The sequence below is a fragment of the Anser brachyrhynchus genome (assembly GCF_964034855.1).
Source record: "Anser brachyrhynchus genome assembly, chromosome: 3".
Lineage (NCBI taxonomy): Eukaryota > Metazoa > Chordata > Aves > Anseriformes > Anatidae > Anser > Anser brachyrhynchus.
The window spans coordinates 118567085-118590643 of NC_137696.1; the positions used below are offsets into that span (position 1 = coordinate 118567085).

The 23559-nt window shown below is 42.0% G+C and overlaps 1 protein-coding gene across 7 annotated transcripts in view; it reads left to right on the forward strand.

Moving 5' to 3' along the window:
• Positions 1–23559, forward strand: part of KLHL29 (kelch like family member 29) — a 399077-nt gene that overhangs the window by 253181 nt on the left and 122337 nt on the right. For all 7 annotated transcript variants that reach the window (XM_080588569.1, XM_080588571.1, XM_080588568.1 and 4 more), the window contains one exon: positions 239–781. In XM_080588569.1, the coding sequence (XP_080444695.1) occupies positions 239–781 (543 nt within the window). The remainder of the gene's footprint in view (positions 1–238; positions 782–23559) is intronic.

Here is a 23559-nt window from a genome sequence, read left to right on the forward strand (position 1 = left end):
TGTCACCTGATGAGTATTTTAACAATTGCACTCACATCGCTGTAGCAATTTTATGCACTTATTGGGTTGGAAGAGTTCCAGATCCTGAGCCGCTTTCGATACCGTGAAGGATAAGAGCGTGGCTCGGTGGTGCTGCGGGCGGACGCGGGAGCGTGACGGGCAGGCTTGGGGCGGTTTTGTTCTGGTCCCCCCCCGGTGCCGAGCCCACCACCATTGCCAGCCTTCCATCTTGCCGCAGGTGCAGCGCCCTGGGTCACCACGGTGGCGGCCGGCAGCCAGCCCGCCCTCATCACCCACTCCTACGGGATGACGCAGCCGCCCACCTTCAGCCCGGCCGCCAACGTCCAGGCCCCTGTCATCGGCGTCACGCCTTCCCTCCCTCCGCACGTCACCCCCCAGCTCCCGCTGATGCCGGCTCACTACCAGCTCCAGCCGCAGCCCTCCCAGCCCCTCAGCAACATGGTGGTCAACCTCCAGAGCCAGCCCTTGTACACCAACAGCCAGCCCCTCAGCATGTCCTCCATGAGCGGAGTGGGCCCGGTGGCCCACCCGGGCCCCGGGGCAGTGGGCAATGGCCACCTGGCTTGTCCCATGCTGCCGCCGCCACCACCGGCTCTGCCTTCAGCCGCCCTGCCCAGCAGCGCGCCCACCACCAACGGGCAGGCGGCCGCCCCGCTGCCCCCCAACGCGGCGGGGGGCCCGGACAACACCAACAGGGTGCAGATGCTGCGGACAATCGGCGTGGGGAAGTACGAGTTCACGGACCCCTGGCACCCCAAAGGTAAGGCGGGCCGGCTCGGTCCCGCGGGGCGCGCGGGCACGGACGGCGGCGGGGCCGAGGATGGCAGCCACCCGGGGCCCCCCACCGCTCTCCTCGGGCCCGCCCGCCCGGCTCCAGCGTCTGTCTCTGGGCTTTTCTGTAATGCATAGCTTTGATGAATTAATGATGATGAAAAGTAGTGCTTTAGAAGGAGGGGGGACGAACTTCGGGTAGCTTTTATAGGGAAAAAGAGCTTTCAGGGTCCGTCACATAAGCTGGTACTTATCTGATATGGAGACACATTAGGCAGCCATCATCCCATGCCTCCTCTTAAACTGTATGTTTACAGTTTAATGTATGCTTATGTATGTACAGATTATTTTTACAGCAGGCCACTTTCCTTTTGGCCCCAGTTGTGCATTAGTCACAACGCTAAACTTTTTCAGCTGCTGCCTTCTCCCCCACTTCAGAGCCCAAACCAAATGCAAGCAACCCTATTGACTGCAGCTGAACAACCCAAAATGTTCAATGTTAGGGTAAAACTCTTCATTACCAGCTTCATTGGGCTCAAATGCCACAAAACACTGTGAATTGTCAGGAGCATTCCTGAAAGGTTGACCTTTTCTGATAAGTAGTTTCTAAATGAGCCACGTTGTTGGGTCATGGTGAAGTGTTATTTCCGAGTGTCTTACCCTAGACACTTTAAAAATATCTGCTGTCTGTGCACTTAGTTTCTAATTTCATTTGTGTAGTTTTCCCTGCTCCCTTAAAAATCATGACTGTGCCACTTGTGAAGGTAAAGTAAAATGCAGCTTACAAAAATATAAATGCAGACCTATCAGCAAAATCAATTACATTGATTAAAAAAAAAACACCCCAAAGGCTTCATTAAGTCTGTGATATTTTATGTATACATTTGTATTCAGACACAATCCATGTGTAAATTATTTGCTTGCCACAAGCTATTAAGTTCTGTTGTGTGGCTCTGTATTAAAGACAAGGAATCTCTATTAAAAATGATTAGTCCAATAACTCTTCCTGCTCATTACATAAATTGTACTTTGGTATGTGCAAATCTTTAGCAAACGTCTCTTTAAAAGGAGTTAAGACAAAAGCTCAGAGTACTTTTCTAAAGCAAAATATTTGAACTGCTTTTAAATTTTCAACTTTGAGCCCTGAATGTGACTAGAACACCTGCAGGGTGGTGATCTGCTGAATTTTTCTTCTCTTTAAGATCTAGATGGGCTTTAAGTGATATGAGCCCAGGCGTGTAGCCAAAAATTTACCAACAGTTGCTTTTTAAGAGTTTTGTTAATTCTTTCCCTTTAAAAGAAATGAAAATGCTCAAAAGCAATTTGTCAGGTTAGGTTTATAAGTTACAAACCTTTGATTTTGTAGAAGGAGGAAGGGCACAGATTTACACTCTCACCCTGGTAGACTGAGCTGCTGGATGTCTTTTCTCTCCGTGGAAGCTATTCGTCTTCTAAAGGCGTCATCTCCACTTTTCTTAGCCACCTATCCCAATTTTCTGCAGTGGATACTTGGATACATGATCAAATTAACACAATTTAAAGGATTACTTGGTGTCATCGGAGACGTGCAAATATACAATACAAGGAAAAACACATAAGCCTAAACCACTTTCACTGTGGTAATTTGATCACATATCTGAGCCCTAGTGACGCTAACCTAGTGAGACAAATGAGCATGTCAGTGACTGCACACTCGAGGTGAGGAATACTCTTAAATGCCTTGCATACTTTGGGCCAGTAGCATCAGCTGTTGCGTCCTCTTCCTCCATCAATTAACCTTCAGCGTATCTCTGGCTAGCAGGTGAAGCAAACTTCAAGTCAGAGTCTAAGGAAGAAGATCGTAAAATATTTAATCAGTCTTTTAATATTTGATTTGCAACGTCTGAATCAGCATTCTTGCTTAAACTCCTGTAAACCCTAGTCCAGTCCGATTGTCCGCGTGCCACTGAGCACTCGGGAAATGGAGCTTCGCTTGACAAAGAGGCAGCAGTCAGCCCACAAGGTGTTCATTAAGGTGAGGGAGAGAGTTCATGAATATACTGGGCATGCCAGACCTGGCTCTGGTCTGGCGTTTGGAAACCTTTGTACCTAGGAGAGGCTTATAAGGAGAATATTGAAACGAGCTGTATTTCTAATCCATGACAACTGCTGACATACTAACCAGGCTTTACCTCATAAATTGCGAGCTAGACAGCTGTTTTCCCAGGGATTTGCTAGCTTCTCTATTTATGACCACCAGCTCTTGAGTTATTCCTGGTCCTGTAGCAGTTAAAAACAAACGTAAGATAATGAGCGTGCATATACAAATGTCTCATGAGCAGGACTTATTTTATAATGAAAGAGCCATCTCCTCCTCAGTCTTGAAAGCCCGTAATTCTATAGCTGTAATTCCTCTAGTCAGAGCTAGTGTCAGAGAAGATACAAGTTGGATTTTGTTGCTTTTTAAACAACCTTCAAAGGAGAGGGAAAGAATCAGGATAGAGCAGACAACTAGGTGTCTAACCAGACCTTAAAACCTTGCTAGGATAAGATTCTTAATATAAACATTATGAATTTCAATGTGACTCAATTTTCAAATTTTTTTTGGTTGTTTTAATTTTTGCCCTTTGGGATTTCAGCCTGTAAAGCCCAACTGATTTCACAGTCTTACATGACAGACAGCTTTCTCTCTGGGAAGAAATGGAGGCTATAAGAAAGTGCTGAGCTGTTCAAATATACAAGTTCAAACTAGTTCTCTGCTAGTTTCATTTAAATATATTCTCTTTCTTTCTTGGGGAATCTTGGCCACTATTATAATAGGAGCCACTGCTAATGGCCCTAAGATCTATCTCATTATCCTGAGATACTCTGTATTATTATTTGACTTGACAATCCAGTCTTGTACAGGTTTGAATAATTACCCAACTATCCCTTAAGTGAAAGAGCAGTACTTGCTAGTTAATATGATAGAATTTCTTATATTTTTACACTTTATTAGGGACCTGATTTGAAACATCATGCTTTATTTCACATACTTATTTTTCACTTGGCTGTGTATATGTTGGGGCTGTATTATACTGTGTGCATTCAGAGCGAGGTTTCTTACTTGGCTGCCTCTAAATGAAAGTAAACAAATAACGTTGCCAAAAGTTAAAGGCACAGCTAGTATGCTGTCTCATTTGCAATAGGTCAAGAGATCTCGTTTACATGACTGAAAGAGTCAAGTCATTTCTGTGGCTTTGCAAATAATTTATTTTTGTAACAAGGAACATGCTATAAAACAGATACTGTGTCACAGCTAATTCTCACCTAATTCCATTGAAACTACTCACAAGATTTTTTTGCGCGGGTTACAGAATCTTCTTGGTCTGGATGGGTGATATTCTGCAATAGGATTCTTTATTGCTTCTCTGATATGTTAAATATGAACATTAAGTTTAGCTGCATGATCCATTTACTTAGTGAATTTATAAAACAGTCACATTTCGAGAGACATAAATAACGTTTCAAAGTAATTATTGCTTTTAGCAATGTGTGATGTACTGTGGAGCTGCCTTATGAAATGCATGGGATCTTTTACTATGCACAATCAACACCAGTTTTGAGAGGTCTCTGGTTTGGACTGTAATGGCCCTTTTGAAAATACTCCCTTGTGAAGATATTCAGTGAACATCCACTGAAGTTCACGTAACCAAATTTTTATGTGGTTTCTTAAGAAAATATTGAGCGGCAAAGAATATTCAAACATAATTTCAGTATCTTCAGGCCATATGATGTGCCAGCACAAGCTGCTCTTGCCCAAGGTGCCTGCAGAGGAAAGAGGGAGAGAAACTGTCCCTTCAGTTTCTAACACACGGTGCTAGTACCCCACGTCATGGCGCAGTAAGAGAGGGCAGTGTCTACATGCCTGCCAGTCCATTTGAGCCAAGATGGAGAAAAGTTAATGTGTGATAAAGGACTAAAATTGAGTGGTACTCTTGCCGGAATAACTGATTATCTGAGATTTAGTCCCTGACTATTTTATAGGGCAGTATGGTTCTTTATATCCAAGACTTGTAGTAAATCCAAAATTGAACCCTTGGTTGATAGCTCTGCTGTGTGTAGGATACAAATGGCCCAGCTTGAACTCTGAGATCTGTCACATGTCTGAAAAGAGACTTCATAAATTCAATCTACCTTGAAGTGTGGATGCAAAACCAAAAAATGAGAAAAAATATTTTTATTGCAGTACTTTCTCCTGCAGTGTAAAATTAGCCATGGACATTTTGAGTTTTAATTTATGGATGTTCATGGATAACATTGATGTTTGTTTCCATAGTATTTTTTCTTCTTTATTTTTTTTTTTGGTTTGCAGTCCTTAACTAGTGGGAAACGAAATCAGATGCTAATTAGTGTTCATACTGTAATGACTGTAGAAACATAACAGTATCAGAAATAAAATCTGAATGTTAATCCTTGTAACACTAATTTCTTAACACTTCATTTTCAAGCATCACCAAATACCATGAACTAAACGATAGCAAAACTACAAACGAATACTGTTGCATCATCACTTATTGATTGCACCTTTCACACTTGACTTTATTGCATTGGAATTCTCATTAGACTTCAGACAATATTTACTTTCCTTAATCATGAATAGTAACAAGGCAGACAACAACATTTTTTCAATAACCATCAACTTTTTTTCCACAAAAGGCTGAATTTTCAAAGGGACTTCAGCTTGACCTGCAATTCTGTGAGCGTACGTAGTTTTGCACATTAATGCAAGAGGAGAGAAGGGAAATTCAAAGTGCAAACTAGCATTTGGAATCCTAATGACATTTACTAAAGGATATGGTGTGATAAAGGCCTTAGAAAGTTTGTTTTCAGTTCTCAGCCTTGCACCAGAATACATGGCCTGTGTAACCTTAGGAAAATCTCCCCTATTTTTGTAGGGGAGATTTTTTGTATACAAATATAGAGATAAATTGATTATATAAGGTTATATACATAAATTTGTATATTAAATTTTACCATATGTCTGTGTTCAAGTATACACACATATATATGTGTGTGTGGTTGTTCTCAAAGAAGTCTACAATAGAAAAATGCATTTTATCTCATATTTCTTTTAGATATTTAGGTTAGCATGGAGGTCTGCCAGCATGGTACACGCTTCTTACTGCATTTTCCTTAAGAGAGTCTTGATTTTATGGGGCAGCCTGAATAGTACCAAGATACAAACAACTAGTGATCATTTGTAGGCTCACCTTGCTAGTGACACGTAATTGTTCGCGGAATCACAGAGTAACAGAACGGTTGAGGTGGAAGGGCCCTCTGGGTCCATCTGGTCCAGCCCCTGCTCCAGCAGGGCCACCCAGAGCAGGGTGCCCAGGACCATGTCCAGGTGACTTGTGAAGGTCACCAAGGAGAAGACTCCACAACCTGTCTGGGCTCCACCACCCGCACAGCACAGAAGCACTTCCTGGTGTTCAGAGGGAATCTCCTGTGTTTGAATTTGTGTCCATTGCCCCTTGTCCTGGCACTGAAGAGCCTGGTTCTGTCCTCTCTACACCCTCCCTTCAGGTATTTATATACATTTTTAAGATCTCCTCGGAGCCTTCTCTTCTCTAAGCTGCAGTCCCAGCTTCCTCGGCCTCTCCTCATAAAAGAGATGTTTCAGGCCCTTCATCATCTTCATGGCCCTTCATTGGACTCCCTCCAGTATGTCCAGGTATTTCACGTCGGGGAACTTAGAACTGGACACGGTACTGGTGGTTTCACCAGTGTTAAGTAGAGGGGATGGATCACTTCCCTCGACCTGCTGGCCTCGAATACTTGGCCTAAGGCAGCCCACGCTACAGTTAGCCTTCCTTGTGACAAGGGCACGTTGCTGGCTCGTGTTTTCGCATGCTCACCTGCAATAATAAAATAAGGAAACTGCTTGAACAGGTCCTCTAATTTAAAACGTTTTTCAGTATTAATTACAGTTTTCTGTCATCAGAAATGGAGTAGCAAAATTGATGAGGCTATCTGAGCCATCAGCTGCGTGAGACTGAAATACATTCCACCTTTTTGTGTTCCAGACGGAGTATTTTCAGTAATTCCTGCCCTGTCTTTTAATGCCACTATTGGTCAGGTCATGACAGACAATGATTTAGTGCACTGAAGAGTCAAAGAGGATTTGTAATAGTCCTAGAACATTACCTTGCTAAACGTACAGCATAAAGAAGGTCATTGAATTCTCCTTTGATTGACAGTTCTCAGTGTGTGAGTGACTTGAGATTTCCAAGTTTCACCTGGAGCAGAAGCCTCTTACCACTACCAATATTTTATAAGGGTTATTGTGAGAAAAAAGTACGGGGTTGCTAAAATGCATTAAAAACTGAAACTACTCTTAAAACTCATCTGCTCCATGGTGCTTATATTGATACCTGTTTTTTTTCAAATAAACGCTAGATTGGCAACTTTAGTTCATCTGTTCTTGAAAGTACAGAGCGAAAGAATTTTGATTTTATTCTATTAAATGATTTTATGTCATCACTTGCAGGTGCCTTTAGATAATTAGACAATAATAGATTTGAAGATGTCGTGAAACTTTGCATATACTTTCTTCCCACTCAAAGTCTAAGACATGCTTTGCTTAGAACATGGCTTCTCAACATGACAGTGGCCACTAAATGCATTCAAAGTAGGTCTGAGAGGAGGCAGGGCCGAGTTCGGTTGAATTACTGTTTTGTCTCCACACAACACTATACTCACAAAGTACAGATTTTCTCAGGGACCAGTTGATACCCGAAATCTAGACTGCCTTTTGGCACAGAATAAGTGAGCGGCAAGTTTTTTGAATGTAAACAGGTAATGAACCAATATAATCTATGGTATAATTAAAGCAATCTCCTTCTCTCTCATTTTCCAGGCTGGCTACCTGTTCATCCATCCATCCAAATCCTGTTCCAAAAACCACTCACAGAGAGCTGGAACTGCATTTGGATGTTCTGAAAGTTGCTCACTCTACTGCCTTCCAAAACACTTGTGGTGTCCCTGTTCTTCCTTCAGAACCTCTTATGTTTATTTTCTGATTTCTCTGGCCTTGCCTTCCCTTGATCCTTTGTCTTGTTCATCTACTGACACATATTTGGATGCAACCTTTGTCTCTCCTCCTGGGTTCACGTATCCTTTTCCTTTCACATTGTCCTCATGTGCCTGGAGCCACCTCAGAGCCATATTTCCTGAATATTCAGTTTTCTCCACAAGTTCGGCTTTTGAATTTCTAAGATTTCCTCCTCACAGTGGATACTTCCACTTCTTTTGCTGTCATTGAATATAAAACAGAGAGTCAAGTTACAGCTACTGCATAAAGTCAGCAGAGGTTGGGGGCTCTTTTGGTTTCCCTACAAGAAAGTAGGAATGTATTTTTTCTATAATTGGTAGTTTTCAGTGGAGCAGTTGCTGAACTCTGAATGAAGAATCATTTCGCTTGTTGCATTCCACATAAGAATCATTCTATCCCATGTTGGGTTAAAAAAAAAAAGTCTAAGCAGATTTGCAAAATACAAACATTTCCAAATAGCAACTTTTCTTACCCTGCTGTGCCTTGAGATTGCAGATGATAAGTTCTGCTATCCCACGGCGAGGCTGGGTTTGAGCTGCAGTCAATAATAATAACAACATGGGACTTGCATAACACCTTGCATCTTCAAAGTGCTTTACAAACATAAATCTAAAAAAAAAAAAAACAAAACTGTTTATGTTTACATAACTGATCATACTTTGTAAGACAAAAGACACAAGGACTTCTGCTGAATTAAAAGGAGGAATAACTGTCAGGAAATTAGGTTTGGCGTAACATCCCACCAATCTGCTTGTTTCAGATGTCTTCTATGTATACATGATGCAAACTATGAGGAAATGAAGGATTTGTATTTTGTAAATTAGAAAGCACTTGTATCAATGATTTCTTTTCCTTTTTTTTTTGTTTTGTTTTGTTTTGTTTTTTTTCCTTAAGTACAAAATAATTCAGGCCGCAATTTAAATAGCTCATATAAGAAAATTCTTCCCAGCAATAGACATACATATTTCTGGATGTTGTATTTCTGTACTTTGTCACAAAGATATGTTACTGAGTTCTTTCCACACAGTAGGATGTTTGAGCTTCTTGTATTTGGTCTGTTTTCTGCTCTGTGTATATTCAGGTTTCTAGCCATACGAAGTGAGGATAACAAGGTATTTGTATATCACTCCATGTTAATATTTACAAATCATGACGTTAGATTCCCAGACAAGTTATTCTGGAAAATATCACCAGGTGAAATCATCACTAGGAAGGAGGTACATAGGCTTGCAGGAATGATTACTCATAGAGAAAACTTCCATGATTCAGAAGGGCAAGTAAGGATGACAAAGTTTTTTCAGAATCAGTTCAGAAAATTACAGCATGTAATGTTGTACAGGATTACTACTGCGCTGGAAAAATACTTGGACTGCTGAAAAAATCAGGAGGTTCAAGAAAAGGGTTTGACCAGTATAGACAGCAGTATATATATGTGTATGTATCTATACATAAATATATATACATATACATATATGTATGTGTATACACAATTAAGTCTGATGCATTTGGCTAAACAAGGTGCAAGATATCTAATCACGTTTCCACAGTTTGACTGTGTTATACTTTCCAAGGAGCTAAGATGGAGTTTGGAGGGTTTGCCTGAAGACTGCACAGATCTGCTCAGTGGCATTGCAACATCAAAAAACAAGAACGTAGGATTAAAGAGAACATTACGTTTTTATTTGTGATTCCTCTGATGTTTCAGAGGAAAACAAAGTATGTTTTGTCCATCAGTCACTAAAGAATTTGGGTGAAGATGAGGAAGATGATACGAAAAACACAAAATTGGCTAAAACGGAAGATCCTTAAGAGGATCGTGGGCTGACACTCCTGCTCAGTCTGGTTGATTTATAGGGGGATCCAAATCCAACATCAAGCCCAGCTCCTCTGTGTGACCTTTTCCTTGTGAGTGAAAACATAAATGTTCCTTTCATCCCCAAGCTGTGGACGCTCTTTAAAACAAGGAGCATTTTGCACAAAACACTACCATCCTGTGGAAAACAGATGGAGGAGCAGTGCCAGTAGCCTCCTATTGCCTGTAACCTAGGAAATAGGAAATTCTGCTCTTTTCCTTTTCCTGCACGCTGTGCAGACTTTGTTACAGATGTGAATTTTCTAGATGGCTGAATTTGCTGGGGTTTAGATGTTTTTCTGCTAGATATACTCCTGTCATGGCCAAACTGTGCTGTTTTATGAGCAGTGTACTTCTTTGAGGGTTCTTTATACTTCTGTAGGGTGGTTAGAGCCCTGATTTGGAAGCCACATTGAGCATCCAAATAGAAAAACACTTTGCAGGAGCATTTCAGAGCTTTAGCTAGATGGATGGCAGGTACCTCCAGCATGAATCTGTCAAGTGATTTCAGTTTCAGGCACATGCAGATATTTAACGCTGCAGATAAGAAATATTTAGAATACTCTTTCATTTGCACAAATGTAGCTCACATTCCTTCAGCTCCATTATAACACAGTTCTACACGTATTTTACTTGCTAGAATGGTAGAAGCAAATTTGACTTGCTGCCCAAGGATTAGCTATTCAAGGACAGCTTCTACTCATGTCCAGAAATGGAGTACGTTACAAGAGCAATCTGATAAAACCTTACACCAGCAAGATTTTCTGCTGTGAGAACTTAAATCAGCTCCACAGCTCTTCCCTGGAAGTGCCACTTATGGCTTTGGATAAGCCATTACCATTTTACTTTTTTTTTCCCTGTCTCAAAACTGCCATATAGGCAAACCATGTGCAGTGAAAGCAAGTGAATTTAGGTGTTATCAGACAGAGATGCTTTAATTCACTTGCAGTGTGATAAAGCAATGCTGAGAACATCACTTGGCTTTAAGGGTAAATTAAATAAAGAATTTTATCAAAGCCAGGAAGTGATTTTAGCATATATTTTTCTCCAAATTCTTGGATGTTGCAGTGACAGATTCAGTACTTCAGTAAGATTTGGTATTTCCTGAGACTGATTTTTTTTTTTTTTTTACAGAAAGTGGAGAAGGGCTGGGAAATTAGAAAATTGTCTGAGCACAGTAAAGGCATTAGTTATTATTTATGCACCGAAGATCTATGTAACTGTCTAGAAATAGTGTCTAAACATATTAAGAAGGCACATTCTAAATACCAAAATATGTTCTAATAGACAGTTGAGAATAGGAGCCTATTTGAAAAGTGCAAAGTCCTTTTGCATTTATGAAATGAGTTGGTGACATGGGCTGGTTCCTACCACTTTGAACTCGCTGAAAGCAATATCGGCTTTTTAAGATAGCTTCACGCTGCAGTGGGAGGTAGCCATCCCTAGAGCAGAGTTGGGACCACACTGTGTGTTTGTGGCAGAAAAAGGGGTAGCCACATTGCATCCAAATGAAAGAAGAGAGGTGCTTTAAGGATGTAAATTATAATTACACAGTCTGGATCTAGATTATAATTACATAGTCTGGAACTACGCCAAGACACTGAAATTAATATTTTAAGTTTGGAGGGAAGAAAAATGAGATAGTGTTTGGCTAGGTTTGTAGCTGTCTGTCAGCCATGAACTCAAACCAAGAGTTCAAGAAACGTACCTCCCAGAAAGAGATGCAGAGACATTTACTTAAAATCTTAAATGCACTATGGAATATGTTAAAAAGATCATAGTAATAAGGAAAAGACATGATGACATTGTTGAATGTTATTATGTGGTTAGTAAATGAGAAAGAAGGATCATTTATATTCAAAACTGAAGCATTACTTTAAAGAACCCCAGCTGGTAGTCAAGTCTTTTAGGTAAGATTTCTTCCCAAACTTTCCTAAATTTAAGAAGTAGGCATGGTAACCAGTCGCATAAACATGGGCAGTTAGGGCCACGTTTATCCTAGGCCTGCAGTATGTCTTATCTGGTCTCCCGGTACTGGCAGGGCCCAGCTTTTCCGTAGGTGTCGGCTGCTTTTAGGTGTCTCAGCTCTCCCAGAGCATCAGGCAGTGTCAGCAACCAGCATGCCAGCTGCTGAACCCAGTTGAAGCTGGTTGCCCACCTGAATCATGCTCGGCTCCGTTGGCTGCACTGATCAGATTTCCACAGGTGTTGTAGGAGCTCAGACACCTAAATGACTTGATTGCACTTGAACGTGAACATCTTATCATAACCTGATCCCATCCTCAGTTTCAGAAAAAGGGTCAAGAGTCTCAGAAGATCGACACCTCAGGCTGAACGCTTGCTTCACTGTTAGAAGTACAATATCACAAAGTACAACTCTTGTATTTTACAGCTGATATATTAAGTGGGCATTTTGATATTATGGGTTTAAGTTACCTAGCAGTAATACAATATTTGCCTCTTATTAACACTAAAACATGTTGATCTAGGTGAGGTAAGCAATCTAGTCCCCATTTGTGATCAAGTTGGCTTTCCTCATCTGCCCATGGACAGCTACTTCTGAATGTCATACATCCAGTGTTTTACCTGTCCTTATTTTCATTGCCATAACTGAAGCTAAGTTGGACATACACTGAAAACAGTTTTGACTTAGTTTATTAAAGTTCTATTTATACTGTTATCTCACAAAATTTCTCATACTATCTTACACTGTTTAATATGTTATGGCCTACTGAGAGGTTTAAGAGGCGAGAAGCTTAAGATACCTCATTCAGGAGACATCACTTGCAGTAATGCAGTGTCCTGCCGGGTACATGAGCTTTGTGGTTTTGCAGTGACTCAGAAAAAAAGAGTGCCGTGTACACTGTTGCCACCAGCTCTTGGTCTTTTTTCAAAGGTTTCCTCACTAATTCCCAGCTCATCATGGTCCTCATCAGCCTGTGTAATGCGCTCATCACACGCTCATTTTCAGCTTTTGATTTGGCCAGGCTGTCTGCTGGGGAAGACTTCCTCTGGTAGAAGTCTCCAGGTACATGAACAAGTGAGCTCTAAGTGTTACTAATAAAAAATCCTTTAATCCACTTTAACAATGATAAATTGGAACTGAGAACTTCTCCTTACTTTACAGATGCATTCTGTTCACAATTTCCCTTAAGCCAGGAAATCACCTTACGGGCAAGGGAAAAGTCCTAAACACCCCAATGTGGACAATAGGAATTAAAGGCCAAATGCTCAATGACTTCCTGGCTATCTGAAGCTCCTAATGATGGCTGAAACATCTGCTGACATGGCTAATTAATAGCAAATTCACTGGTCGTTGCCATTATTTTTATTCTTAATTCACCCTGACAATTCTCTTTTATTTTTAATTTTGTTTGCGTTGTAGTCTGTACATGATGAAAGGAAATAGCTGATGTGGGCCACAACAGTGTAGCCTGAGCAAAGGTCTGGCTAAAATGTGCCTTTTTGGAGTTTGATGTATTAGCTATATTGTCTTGGCTGTCAGTGCATCACACCTGAAATCTGTATTGTAATCCACGCACTAGTCTACATTTTATTTCTGCTTGTATGCTGAGGAACATAGCATGGCCAGATACAAAGAAAAATGAAGTCTTTTTTCTTCTTCTTGCCCAAAAGCATAGGTTTTTAAGCTAAGGGCTTACCCCTAATGCTTAGTTCCTCTTGTAATCCCCACAGGTAGTGGCACTCAAATGTGTCCCACAGTACAGCTCATATAGCCGTGCTATACCAGGCCCAAACTAACGTCTGGGCGACAGGAGGGCCCTTGGAGGGCTGTTCACCTGCCTGGCCTCCCATGTGTCGGTACCGCTGCTGGGCTTCTCTGGGAACGTGCCAGGTGCCTCCTTCGTGCCATCAGTACCTCGAGTACTGTGTTCAGCTTTCAGCCCCTCAGTATAAGAAGGACATCGAGGCCCTGGAGCATGTCCAGAGGAGGGCTACGAAGCTTGTGAAGGGCCTGGAGCACAAGTCCTGTGAGGAGCAGCTGAGGCAACTGGGGTTGTTTAGTCTGGAGAAGAGGAGGCTCAGGGCAGACCTTATGGCTGTCTGCAACTCCCTGAAAGGAAGGTGTGGGGAGCTGGGTGTCGGCCTCTTCTAACAGGTAACTAGTGATAGGACTAGAGGGAAAGGCCTCAAGTTGTGCCAGGGGAGATTTAGGTTGGAAATGAGGAGACATTTCTTCTCAGAAAGAGCAGTCAGGCACTGGGACGGGTTGCCCAGGGAGGTGGTGGAGTCACCGTCCCTGGGGGTGTTCAAGGAAAGGTTGGACGTGGCGCTTAGGGACATGGTTTAGTGGGTGACATTGGTAGACGGGTGATGGTTGGACCAGATGATCTTGGAAGTCTTTTAATAATAGTAAGTCTTAACAATTTTATCATTCTATGGTCTTACGTGACCTGCTCAGGCTTCAGGAGTCAACAGGAGTCAACACATGTTCTAGTACCTGCTTTCCAAGCAGCCATACAGTATTTGCAAGCAAATGTAGGCTCGTTGTTTCATGTCTAATGTTGAAAATCTGGACCCAGTGGTATTTTTATTTTTATTTTTTTTTTGTGCATCAGTATCCTAACATCTGGCTTTTCCTGGCTTGGCAGACAGTCTGTATCACTAAGTAGAACCAAACTATGCATTGATATGGACAGAGATGATCCTGCACCGATTTCCCAAAGGACAGTAGGGCTATTGGCAAATTAGATAGTTGGAGAAATTCTCCATCTCTCTTCCTTTTCTTGATGTCAGGGAATAAAATTGAGGGGAAAGCAGAAAACAAACTAATGTGAATGTAATTCCCAAATTTCAATCTTCTGTATATTATGGGTCATTACCCGTTAATTTGCTAAATGGCAGTTTTCTATGAAAGAAAAGTTTTGTTTAGCTGTATAATGATGACAGATGATGTAATTAGTATCATTCCCACATTGAAAATGATAAAAGCATTTCTTTTGTGTGTCACTGCTTTTAGACAGTATAATATCAAAAATGATAACAGTATGAAAATTGCACTGGCCGCTTTCATATATTGTGCATTTGGAATACCTCAGTGATATGATACAAGTAATGACAGGTACTTTGCCATGTATTCATTTTCTCCACTCTCTAGCCTTTATATTACAGCGAAATTAAAGCACAGCGCTAAGCAAACCAGACGTGCCTGAGTACAGACCCATCTTATGAGACTGTAAATGGCTTGAGTCCCTTTATTATTGCTGGTTATGATAATTAAGCGATTATAAACAGGGTTTTTGAGGGAGAACATTGAGTCATTTTTCAGTTAAAGGAGTTGGGGGATATTTTAATTTCAGGCCACGTTTGTTGCTTGAATTAGTTTTAATTATATTCTGTATAAGTACTTGCCCCATATCCTGGTCTTGATAGTGGTAGATATTCTCATTTAAATATAAATAAATGCCAAACTTATTTAACATGGAAAAGTGACTGCTGTGACTGTGTAGTAACAATTTTCTCTTTGTTGCCATGGTTTGGATTTTTATATAAACTTTGCAAATATAATAAAGCTAATGGAGCTCTTCATCCAAGGAAATGGGTATATTCAAGAAAATAAATTACATTTTGCAAGCTAATGAGCTCTACTAATTGTGTTTATCCTTGTGAATTAATACAATTTAAGCAAATCTATCCCCCAAAATCAAGCATTTGATTGCATTTTAGCTGTGTGGAAATCAGAACATCCGGATCAAATCCGAGTTTACTGGATATCCAAGGGGTAGGGGAGAAGGTTAATTTTCATTGACTTGTACAGCTGGTGCTAGCTCCTAGTAAAGCAGGAGAAGTCAGACTTTGAAAGTTGCCACTTTCCTAATTTTTTTTTTTTTTAATTCAGCTACTTCCCTCACAGGCAGAATTTGCAACAAAGAGTTGTGTGTAATAAATCCTATGTAATACTCTGGCAGGCCTGCAGGAGTCATGCTAATTAGCCCACATGCCCACAGGACAGGATAAAAGAAGGAAGGAAAAAGGGAATGACAGTTGTACTTCTTAAGACACAACTTATCTTCACACAGTTCCCTCTCTCCCTCCCTTTTCTCACACTTTCCTTTGCCAACATTTGGGCTTTTTTTTTTTTTTTTTCTTCTTATAAACAGGTTTTCAGTTCAGTAAGGTATTTTGGGAGACGTATGATGGATTACAAACCTCTGTGTGCATTTTGGCAGATTTTAGATTATTCTCCTGTATTGCATTTTGGAAGCGTGACAGAAAGGAGAGAAAATGGCCAGTTTGAATGTTCGAAATGCTGCAAATACCTCCAAAAACTCCCAAGCAAACTGTGTTGGTGAGTAACGCCAGGCAGGCAGGCTCTGGCTGTGAAGTTTGCGCCATAGGAGGGTGACAGCAGTTGTCAGCAGCGGGTCCTTGCGGAGACGGTTTAGCTGCCACTTTTAACACTGTGCAAGAGTGAAGTCCCAGCCTAAATGACTGCACTTCCTTGGTCTCCACTGCACCATAGCCCTGCTTTTTTATCCTGCCAGATCACTTTCAGTGCCAAAGCAGGAGTCCCAGCAGTTAACAGCCATGGCAGATTCCTCGGATAGAGCAGGCGTGAGATCAGAGCGCTCCTGTTTCTCAGCTGCGGGCCCCTCTTCATTTAAACCAGAGTTGGGAAGCAGAGCCAGGCAGCCTTCTCAGCTGCTGAAAAAATAGCGTCATAAAGATGGATAGCAGACACAAAAAGAGCTCAGAAATGAAATTTGTTTGTTTCTTTGTTTTATTGCGGCTCAGGTAAGAGCTTGGATGTTCTTCTGCATTCTATGCACTGAGAAAATGCATTTCTTCCATCACTGGCACCCAGGTGCTTAAAAGGACTGTTAGAACTAACGAAGTTTTGGATTAATTACGTTTGTGTAGTGTGAAGAGCACAGTTTCTCGGTATGGATAAAATTACACTGTTAAAAAGATACTTGTATCAGAGTAATTTATTCTGGAAGGAGTAAAGAAGAAAAATAAGGAGTGTTCACACCTGTAAGCAGGTGTAATTATGTCCAGAGTAGAAATTGTATTGGAATAATAGCTTTGACTAGAAAAGATGTATTTATCAGTCTTGTAAGTGAAATATTTATATAAGGAAAGGTTTTGATGCACAGAGTCACTCTGGATTCCATGGGTTCCTGGCTCCCCAAGCAGGCATTAACACAGCAGACCATAGCAGCTCCACAGGAGCCGTGCCACGGGTATGTAATTTAGGGGTCCCAAAGTACACACTAATGAAACCATTATCTTGTCAATGGTGTGAAGTTTAGAGCCATCTTCAGCAGAAGCTACTACGATTTTCCATAAAAGAACAGAGAATTTAGGGACATTTTTATTATTTAACATCATATCACCAGTAAAAAGTAAAAGGAGGAAACCAGAGGAAGGATAAAGTGCAAAAATCTTTACATAAAAAATAATGTTCTCATCTGAATGAAACTATAGGAAGCTGGGAGAAAAGGATCTGGGGTTTGTTCTGTTCCTGGCATTGAAAGATTTTGCTAATAGCAGGTTAAAAGTTACCTGTTGGCTGCGGCAAAACTGGATCTCAGAAATGAGAGCAGCCATGATGACATGATATTTTTGGGCTGCTGACTTACTGCACAGACCCATGCGTATCAGCAAGAGTCAAAATCAAAGCGGAACCTCAGTTCTGAAGTTCCTTTTTCTACGGCGTTTGAGTCAGATCTGCAGCGTTTCATGTCTCACCACGTGGGGACGCGGGGGTCACTTCTCGGCCCCACTGACCCCATGCAGATTTATTGTAGAATGGTGTCGGTGCAAACACAGCTTTGATACCTCATGCGGGTTGCTCCGTGACTCCTGCAAAGTGCTGACCACCCCAAGTCTGAGAGAAAAGATACCTGCATGGAGCTGAGCTCTATTATGGGTTATAAAGCCGAGACGGGTTTGAATGATAGAAAGAGTCCTGGCAGGCTGTTAGCTCTCATCAACTGGGAAAATGGAAATGTTTATTAATAAGAACCTTTGACATGAAATGCATGCCCCCTGCACTAGGCCCGTGATTAATAACATTAATTATGGGGAGTTCATTACAGTCTCGTGGGGATATGATATGTAATTCAGCCAGCATTTCATTGTAAATTAGCATTAATGTCCACCTTAAGTACAGTAGCTATCTATAGCCATGTGGAAGGAGCTTCAGACAGTGCATGCAATAACATCACCTTATTAAATGACAGTAGACTCTTACCTCAACAACAAACAAAAAAAAATACAGACTTGTTAGCATTTCTGCCATGTTAAATCTGCTGTGGCTGGCATCGTACTACCTATTGTGAGTAACCTACTGGCGCTAGAAAAACTTGCCTCAGTGGTGTTATAAGAGAGTCGAGCGCCTTGCTGATTTTAAGCACAAACCAGATCATTTTAAAATCTGGTTGGAAGTAGTCTTGATTGCTGTTTCATTAGCAATTAAAAGAGCATGTAACCTAATGGCTTTTTCACCCCGGTCCAGAGGAATTATGCACAGTGGGCAGCTCTTCAGTTGGTGTAAACCATCAGCACTGTAATGAAAGCAATGAACCTTCACTGATTTGCACTGAGAATCTTGCCTGCTCCAAATTGTTCAAACATACGCCTTCCTAAAACGACTCTTTATTGTTAACTTGTTGAGTAATAACAAAATATTTAGTCTCACTTGAAATTCCTTTTCTCTAGTTTGACTTCCAGGAATCCTTTGTGAAACTGCCACTGTCTGACCTCAGATTCTTCAGACCCCTATATGGTAATTCACATACCTCTATACAAATAATCCTCGTGTACAAACAGGATTTATTTGTCCCTGTGTAGCATCTCAGGACCCAACAGCTACTCAGAGCCACTGCCTTCCTGTGGTGGAGGTGGCTAGGAGGACCATACCCATGTTTGCCTCAAGTATGTATGTTTTTAATCAGCTGGAGAAGCAGCTGCTGGCACGTGGTGATGGGAAACATCATGCAGATGCTGGAAACCAGCTGAAGGACAGAAGCCTCCATTAAAAGATTTTATGTATATTAAAATATGTATGTGTATAAATACAGATCCAGTCAAAACAGGGAAAAAAAATGGGAGAGAGAGGGTGCAAGAACCAGAATTTTTTTTCTTTTACAATCACAGTAATTGTGTGTGAAACGTAGTTTAGGACAGCCCAAGGATCCCTTGCCTTCCATGCTGATTCTATGATTCTGTGATAGCGCTCTCTGAAATTTATGGTCTGTAGAGAAAAACTGGAAGCCATAGCTACACCGTGCCAAGGGAAGACAAGAAAACTCAAGGACCTCACTAGCAGCTTAGGTTCTCAGAGCTTTCTGGGAAAACGTGCTCGGATTTGTTGAGCTGCCTACCTAAATTGAAGCCAGCTCGAGAGAACTGTAAATCAAAGTAGCCCTGCAAGTGTCTGTGCTGGAGGGCTGGGTAGCAGCCTGCAGCCATTTGGCACCGAAGGATGCGAGTCCCGAGGATCCAGCACCTGTTCGCCTCTAAAACACTTTTCTTAGAATTCGCACAGCTGACCGGCTCCTGGGGAAAAACGCAGCAGCTGCTGGGCAGCAGTGGTTAAATATAGGAAATGGAGAATGCCGCATCCAACTGGAGAGGGAGGCGGCGGCAGGAATCTGGCTGCAGAGAAAATTCTCCTCAGTGGAAAGGGCCTTGGGATGATCAGGAATCGGAGGCTCTTACACCCTCGGTTTTCTCTCTTCTCTGTGACTGCACCTACAGTTGCGCACTGCATCAGCCCCAGATAATGCTTGGCACTTGGTTGGCGCTGGCTTGTCACTCCCGGAATGTTTTTGGAATAGCACGCGAGGGCCTGTCGTCTCCCTGTGGGTCTTGTCTAGATACTGAGATGTGTTGCCTGTAGTTTGATTTGATTCTTTGTAGCAGTTTTAAGAGTGAAAATGCCCTGAAAAGCTTAAAAATTAAGCAATCCAGCTTTAGCATAGATGCAGTTTGAAAAGGACATTCAGCCTTCTCTAATCTACTGAGATCAGCAAGTGAAGCAAAAGGAAGGACATCCTGAGAGATAATATTTTTCATTCTGATAATCTGTAGTGTTTTAATTTCACCCAGGCGTTTACATGGCCCCTTTATTGAAGAATCTGAGTGTTCCTTTTGCTTTAGCTGGAGGACTGTTAAAAAGGAACAAAAAAAGCAAAACCCTTTGCTTAGCCGCCTTTCAGGTGGTGCCAGACATCCTTGCAGGGAGAGAGAACAATGTGGAGTCGAGGAGGCTCAGCTACAGATTGGAAGATTATTCCTATTCTTCAGACAGGCACAACAAAAGAAGGCGAGAGGAAAGAATGGGGAGGAAAAGAGAAACTCCTGTTTCACTTCGTTCCTATGCCGCACGTACGCAAGAGAGCTGATGGCACGCAGGTGTGTCACAGCCTCTGGCCCTGGGCTCACCTCCTGGTTCCAGGAGGACACGTGGCCAGCAGGCTGTCCTCACCTCCCACCCCTTCTCCTTCACACGCTGGCTGAGCCTGTCGTGGTGATGATATCACACAGTTAAATTAATCGCGGAGCTGATCGAGCTTGGAATCAATCAGACAGGAGACAAAAGAGGGAAGGGGGAAAGAGAGAAAAGCAGACCAGGTGTGAAACGGTGCACGAGGAGAGGGAATAGCGAGGATGGTCCTGAAGGTGGCGTCGGGTTTGGCTTAGCGCAGGGGACCTGCAGGTGACAGGAGGATCACGACGTGCACAGATCCCTTCTGCCTCAGCTGCCCAGACAGGGTTTCACTAACTGCCTCTTGGCCATACGGTCGGTGTAGGCCTCATCAAGAGGAGGCTGTGCCTTTCTCTTTCAAGGACAACGCTTAGACAGGTGTAAAGAAGAGTCCTTGGGTTAATATACATCTCGCTGTACCTCGTTCACTATGTCTCGACCTTGCTGTTGAGTGTAACCGAGGCCCAGGAATGGGCAGTGCTGAGCAAGCATCGTGCTCTACGTTCACAACCTCAGCATCTGCTGCGAGTTTGGGCCAATAAATCACAAATGTTGGAAGGAGAGGGCCACCTTCCCACCGCATGTCCTGACAGCAGTTCCCACAGCGGGCGTCTGATCCTCGAGGCACTGCCATATGCAAATAGTAGTAATCTCTGGTTTGTTGTTTCTCCAAAGTCGGATGCGACTGCATGTGTCTGCTCAGAAGCTTAAATAAGCCCAGTTGAGGCTTGTTTGCTTTTGCAAGCTTGATTCATCAGCTTGGTTTCCAGAATGCATAAAATACTTCCTATTTGGTCAGACTGCCTTTTTGTTATCTCTTCCCAAGGCTGTCTTAGAGAAGACTTTTTTAAAAAAAACTATTTTTAATCTTTCTATATCTTGGGTGCAGGCCTGGATGACTGTCAAACACTTGGCTTTTAACTCCGATATTTGTAATGTTTTCCATTTTCTCCAGAGACCCCACGAACAACATCAGAAAGTTAAATTACAGCTGTACAGGTATGAGGTGCATTGAAATAGGTATAAGGAAAGGAACAAGGACTGAAATAAAACGTGCTATTGTAGGAGCTTTTTTATGAAGCCACTTGGATGAACTTCGATATAATGGTCCCTGTCAGGGCCATCAGAATCGCAGCCTTTACCAGCTTTTACACCTTGCCTGCACATCACCTGTGTTTACTTTGTACAACAACTCTGTTGTACTGCTGTTGCATTATTTTTATTTACATACAAGCACTTCACAGATAACATTCAGAAGAAGCAAAGAAGTAAAAGGTCACTGCACCAAGCAGCCTGTGATTTATGAGGGCCTCCCCGCTCTCACAGCCAGAATAGTGCTTTTCACTAAAACCAGTGGGACCGTATCCTTCCTAAAGTGCCGTACCTGGCCAAAAGCATCTGCAGAGCCAGGCCCCACACTGTTACGTGAGACTTCAACTACTTCAGCTACAGCGGGGAAAATGATGATTCGGTTCTTGAATCTGTTTCCAAGTGCTGGTCCTAGCTTTTCCACGTGCGCTGTTAGCCCTTGAACAGCACGGCACCCGGTCTCTGGCTGTCATCAGTGGAGAAAGAGGCATTGCTACAGGGCTGGCCATCTTTTCTGTTGATTGTAGAGCAAACTTCAGCCACTGGCTTAGGATAGGGGTCTGACTCTTGGATGACGAGTTTTTAATATTTCTTGTAGACTGCCTTCCTTACAGGTCCTTCCCTTTCCTCATTCATGTTATCCATAGTTAAGGGGAAAGAGGTGGCTTATGGTTATTTCTGAGTTCAAGTTCTTCTTCCAAAATGCAAGGCTTGGGCTTCTATATTTCTGTTAGAAGTTATTTGAACAGTCCAGAGGTCCCTTCCTACCTAAATTATTCTGTGGTTCTATGAGCCTAAATTTTTTAACAGTTCCTTAAAATTAAAATTAGGTGGGGAAAAGCATAACTTTCAACTAGTCACAGAGCTACTTAAAAATCTCTTCTTTGAAAGTTTCCCTTTGGCTGCTGTCTGAATTGTGCACACCTTGCCCTCCAGGACCCATTTGCTCTCTGCTGGCAAATTAGGTTCTTAGAGAGACAAAAAATATGCTGGGAATAATTTTTGCTTGGGTCTTTTGTCCAGAACACAAACCTAATAGACACTGTCTTCTGGTGTGCATGCAAGCCTGTCATCTTGTGTGTTCCCGTATGAGAACCTGCTATGTCTGGTTGTGAACTCAGCACCACCTGGATATATATATTGGGTGGATTAAGCCTCTCAGACCACGTCTGCATTAATCAGTTAAGTACATGAGATGGCTGCCTGGTACAGAGATCTAGCTTGCACAGAACAGCCTGCATCCTTCTTGTGAAACTTCCCTGCTCATCAAAGAGAATGCCCAAGTATAAATAGTCTGTTGGGAACGGTCCCTGTCCTGTTGGGTGAATGTTACTGGACCAAAACCATAGGAGTGGCTCTCTAGCAGTAGAGACAACTGAGTTCTGAGGCAGAAGAGTATTCCCTGGCTATGCTGAAGGCTCAGTACAGATGTATCCACAAGAAACCCAGGTTTACAAACTCCTATTTGTAAGTTCCAAGTAAATGCACTGTCTACCTCTCGGTGCATGTTTTTTTAATATATTTTTTTATTGTTCTATTTTATTGAAACGTTTTAATTTTGGTTTTATTGCAATTTCTGCCTATTATCCCTCACTTCATAGGATCTCTAGGATGCTTTCCATCAAATCATCCTGACACATTAGGACTAGGAACAGCAGCGTGCTGTTCCTTCAGCCCACATACAGACAGCATCAGATGAATATCCTCTGTAATATCATCTGCTAGCAGAGAAGCTGAACCTTTAACTTCCAATCCTGGCTCTTTGCCCAAATTAAATAAATGAGTGTAGACTGACCACCATCGTTTCTGTGAATTAACCGCTAGAGGGAGGCATGGCAGACTTAGCTTATTTTATTTTTAGACTTTGTACTGTACACAATTTAATATACTTTATACATCCAGCTTTTCTACTTCCCTTTTTGAGCCAGTTTTTATACAACCCTCACTTGTTGCTTCCTTGTTGGTGTATTGGTTGCAGGCTGTTCATCACAGACACTATCTTATGGCTTCTTTTTTATGAGGCATCTAGGAAACTGTCACTGTGCTTGCAAAATATATTGCACTATTCATATAGTATAATATAATGGATTTTGTTGTTCATTTTAGTAGCCAGAATTCTCCCACATTTCTCCTCGGTAGTTTTAAGTGCAACAGAAGCAGGCAGTCAAACATTGCGATGGCATGTTATTTCATGTAAGGATTTTTTTTTCTGCTTTCAAAACTAGAAAAAAACAGTGCCAGCAGTGGGAATTGATCAAACCGTAACATTTGTGTGTGACGCCCTAATAGATTCTA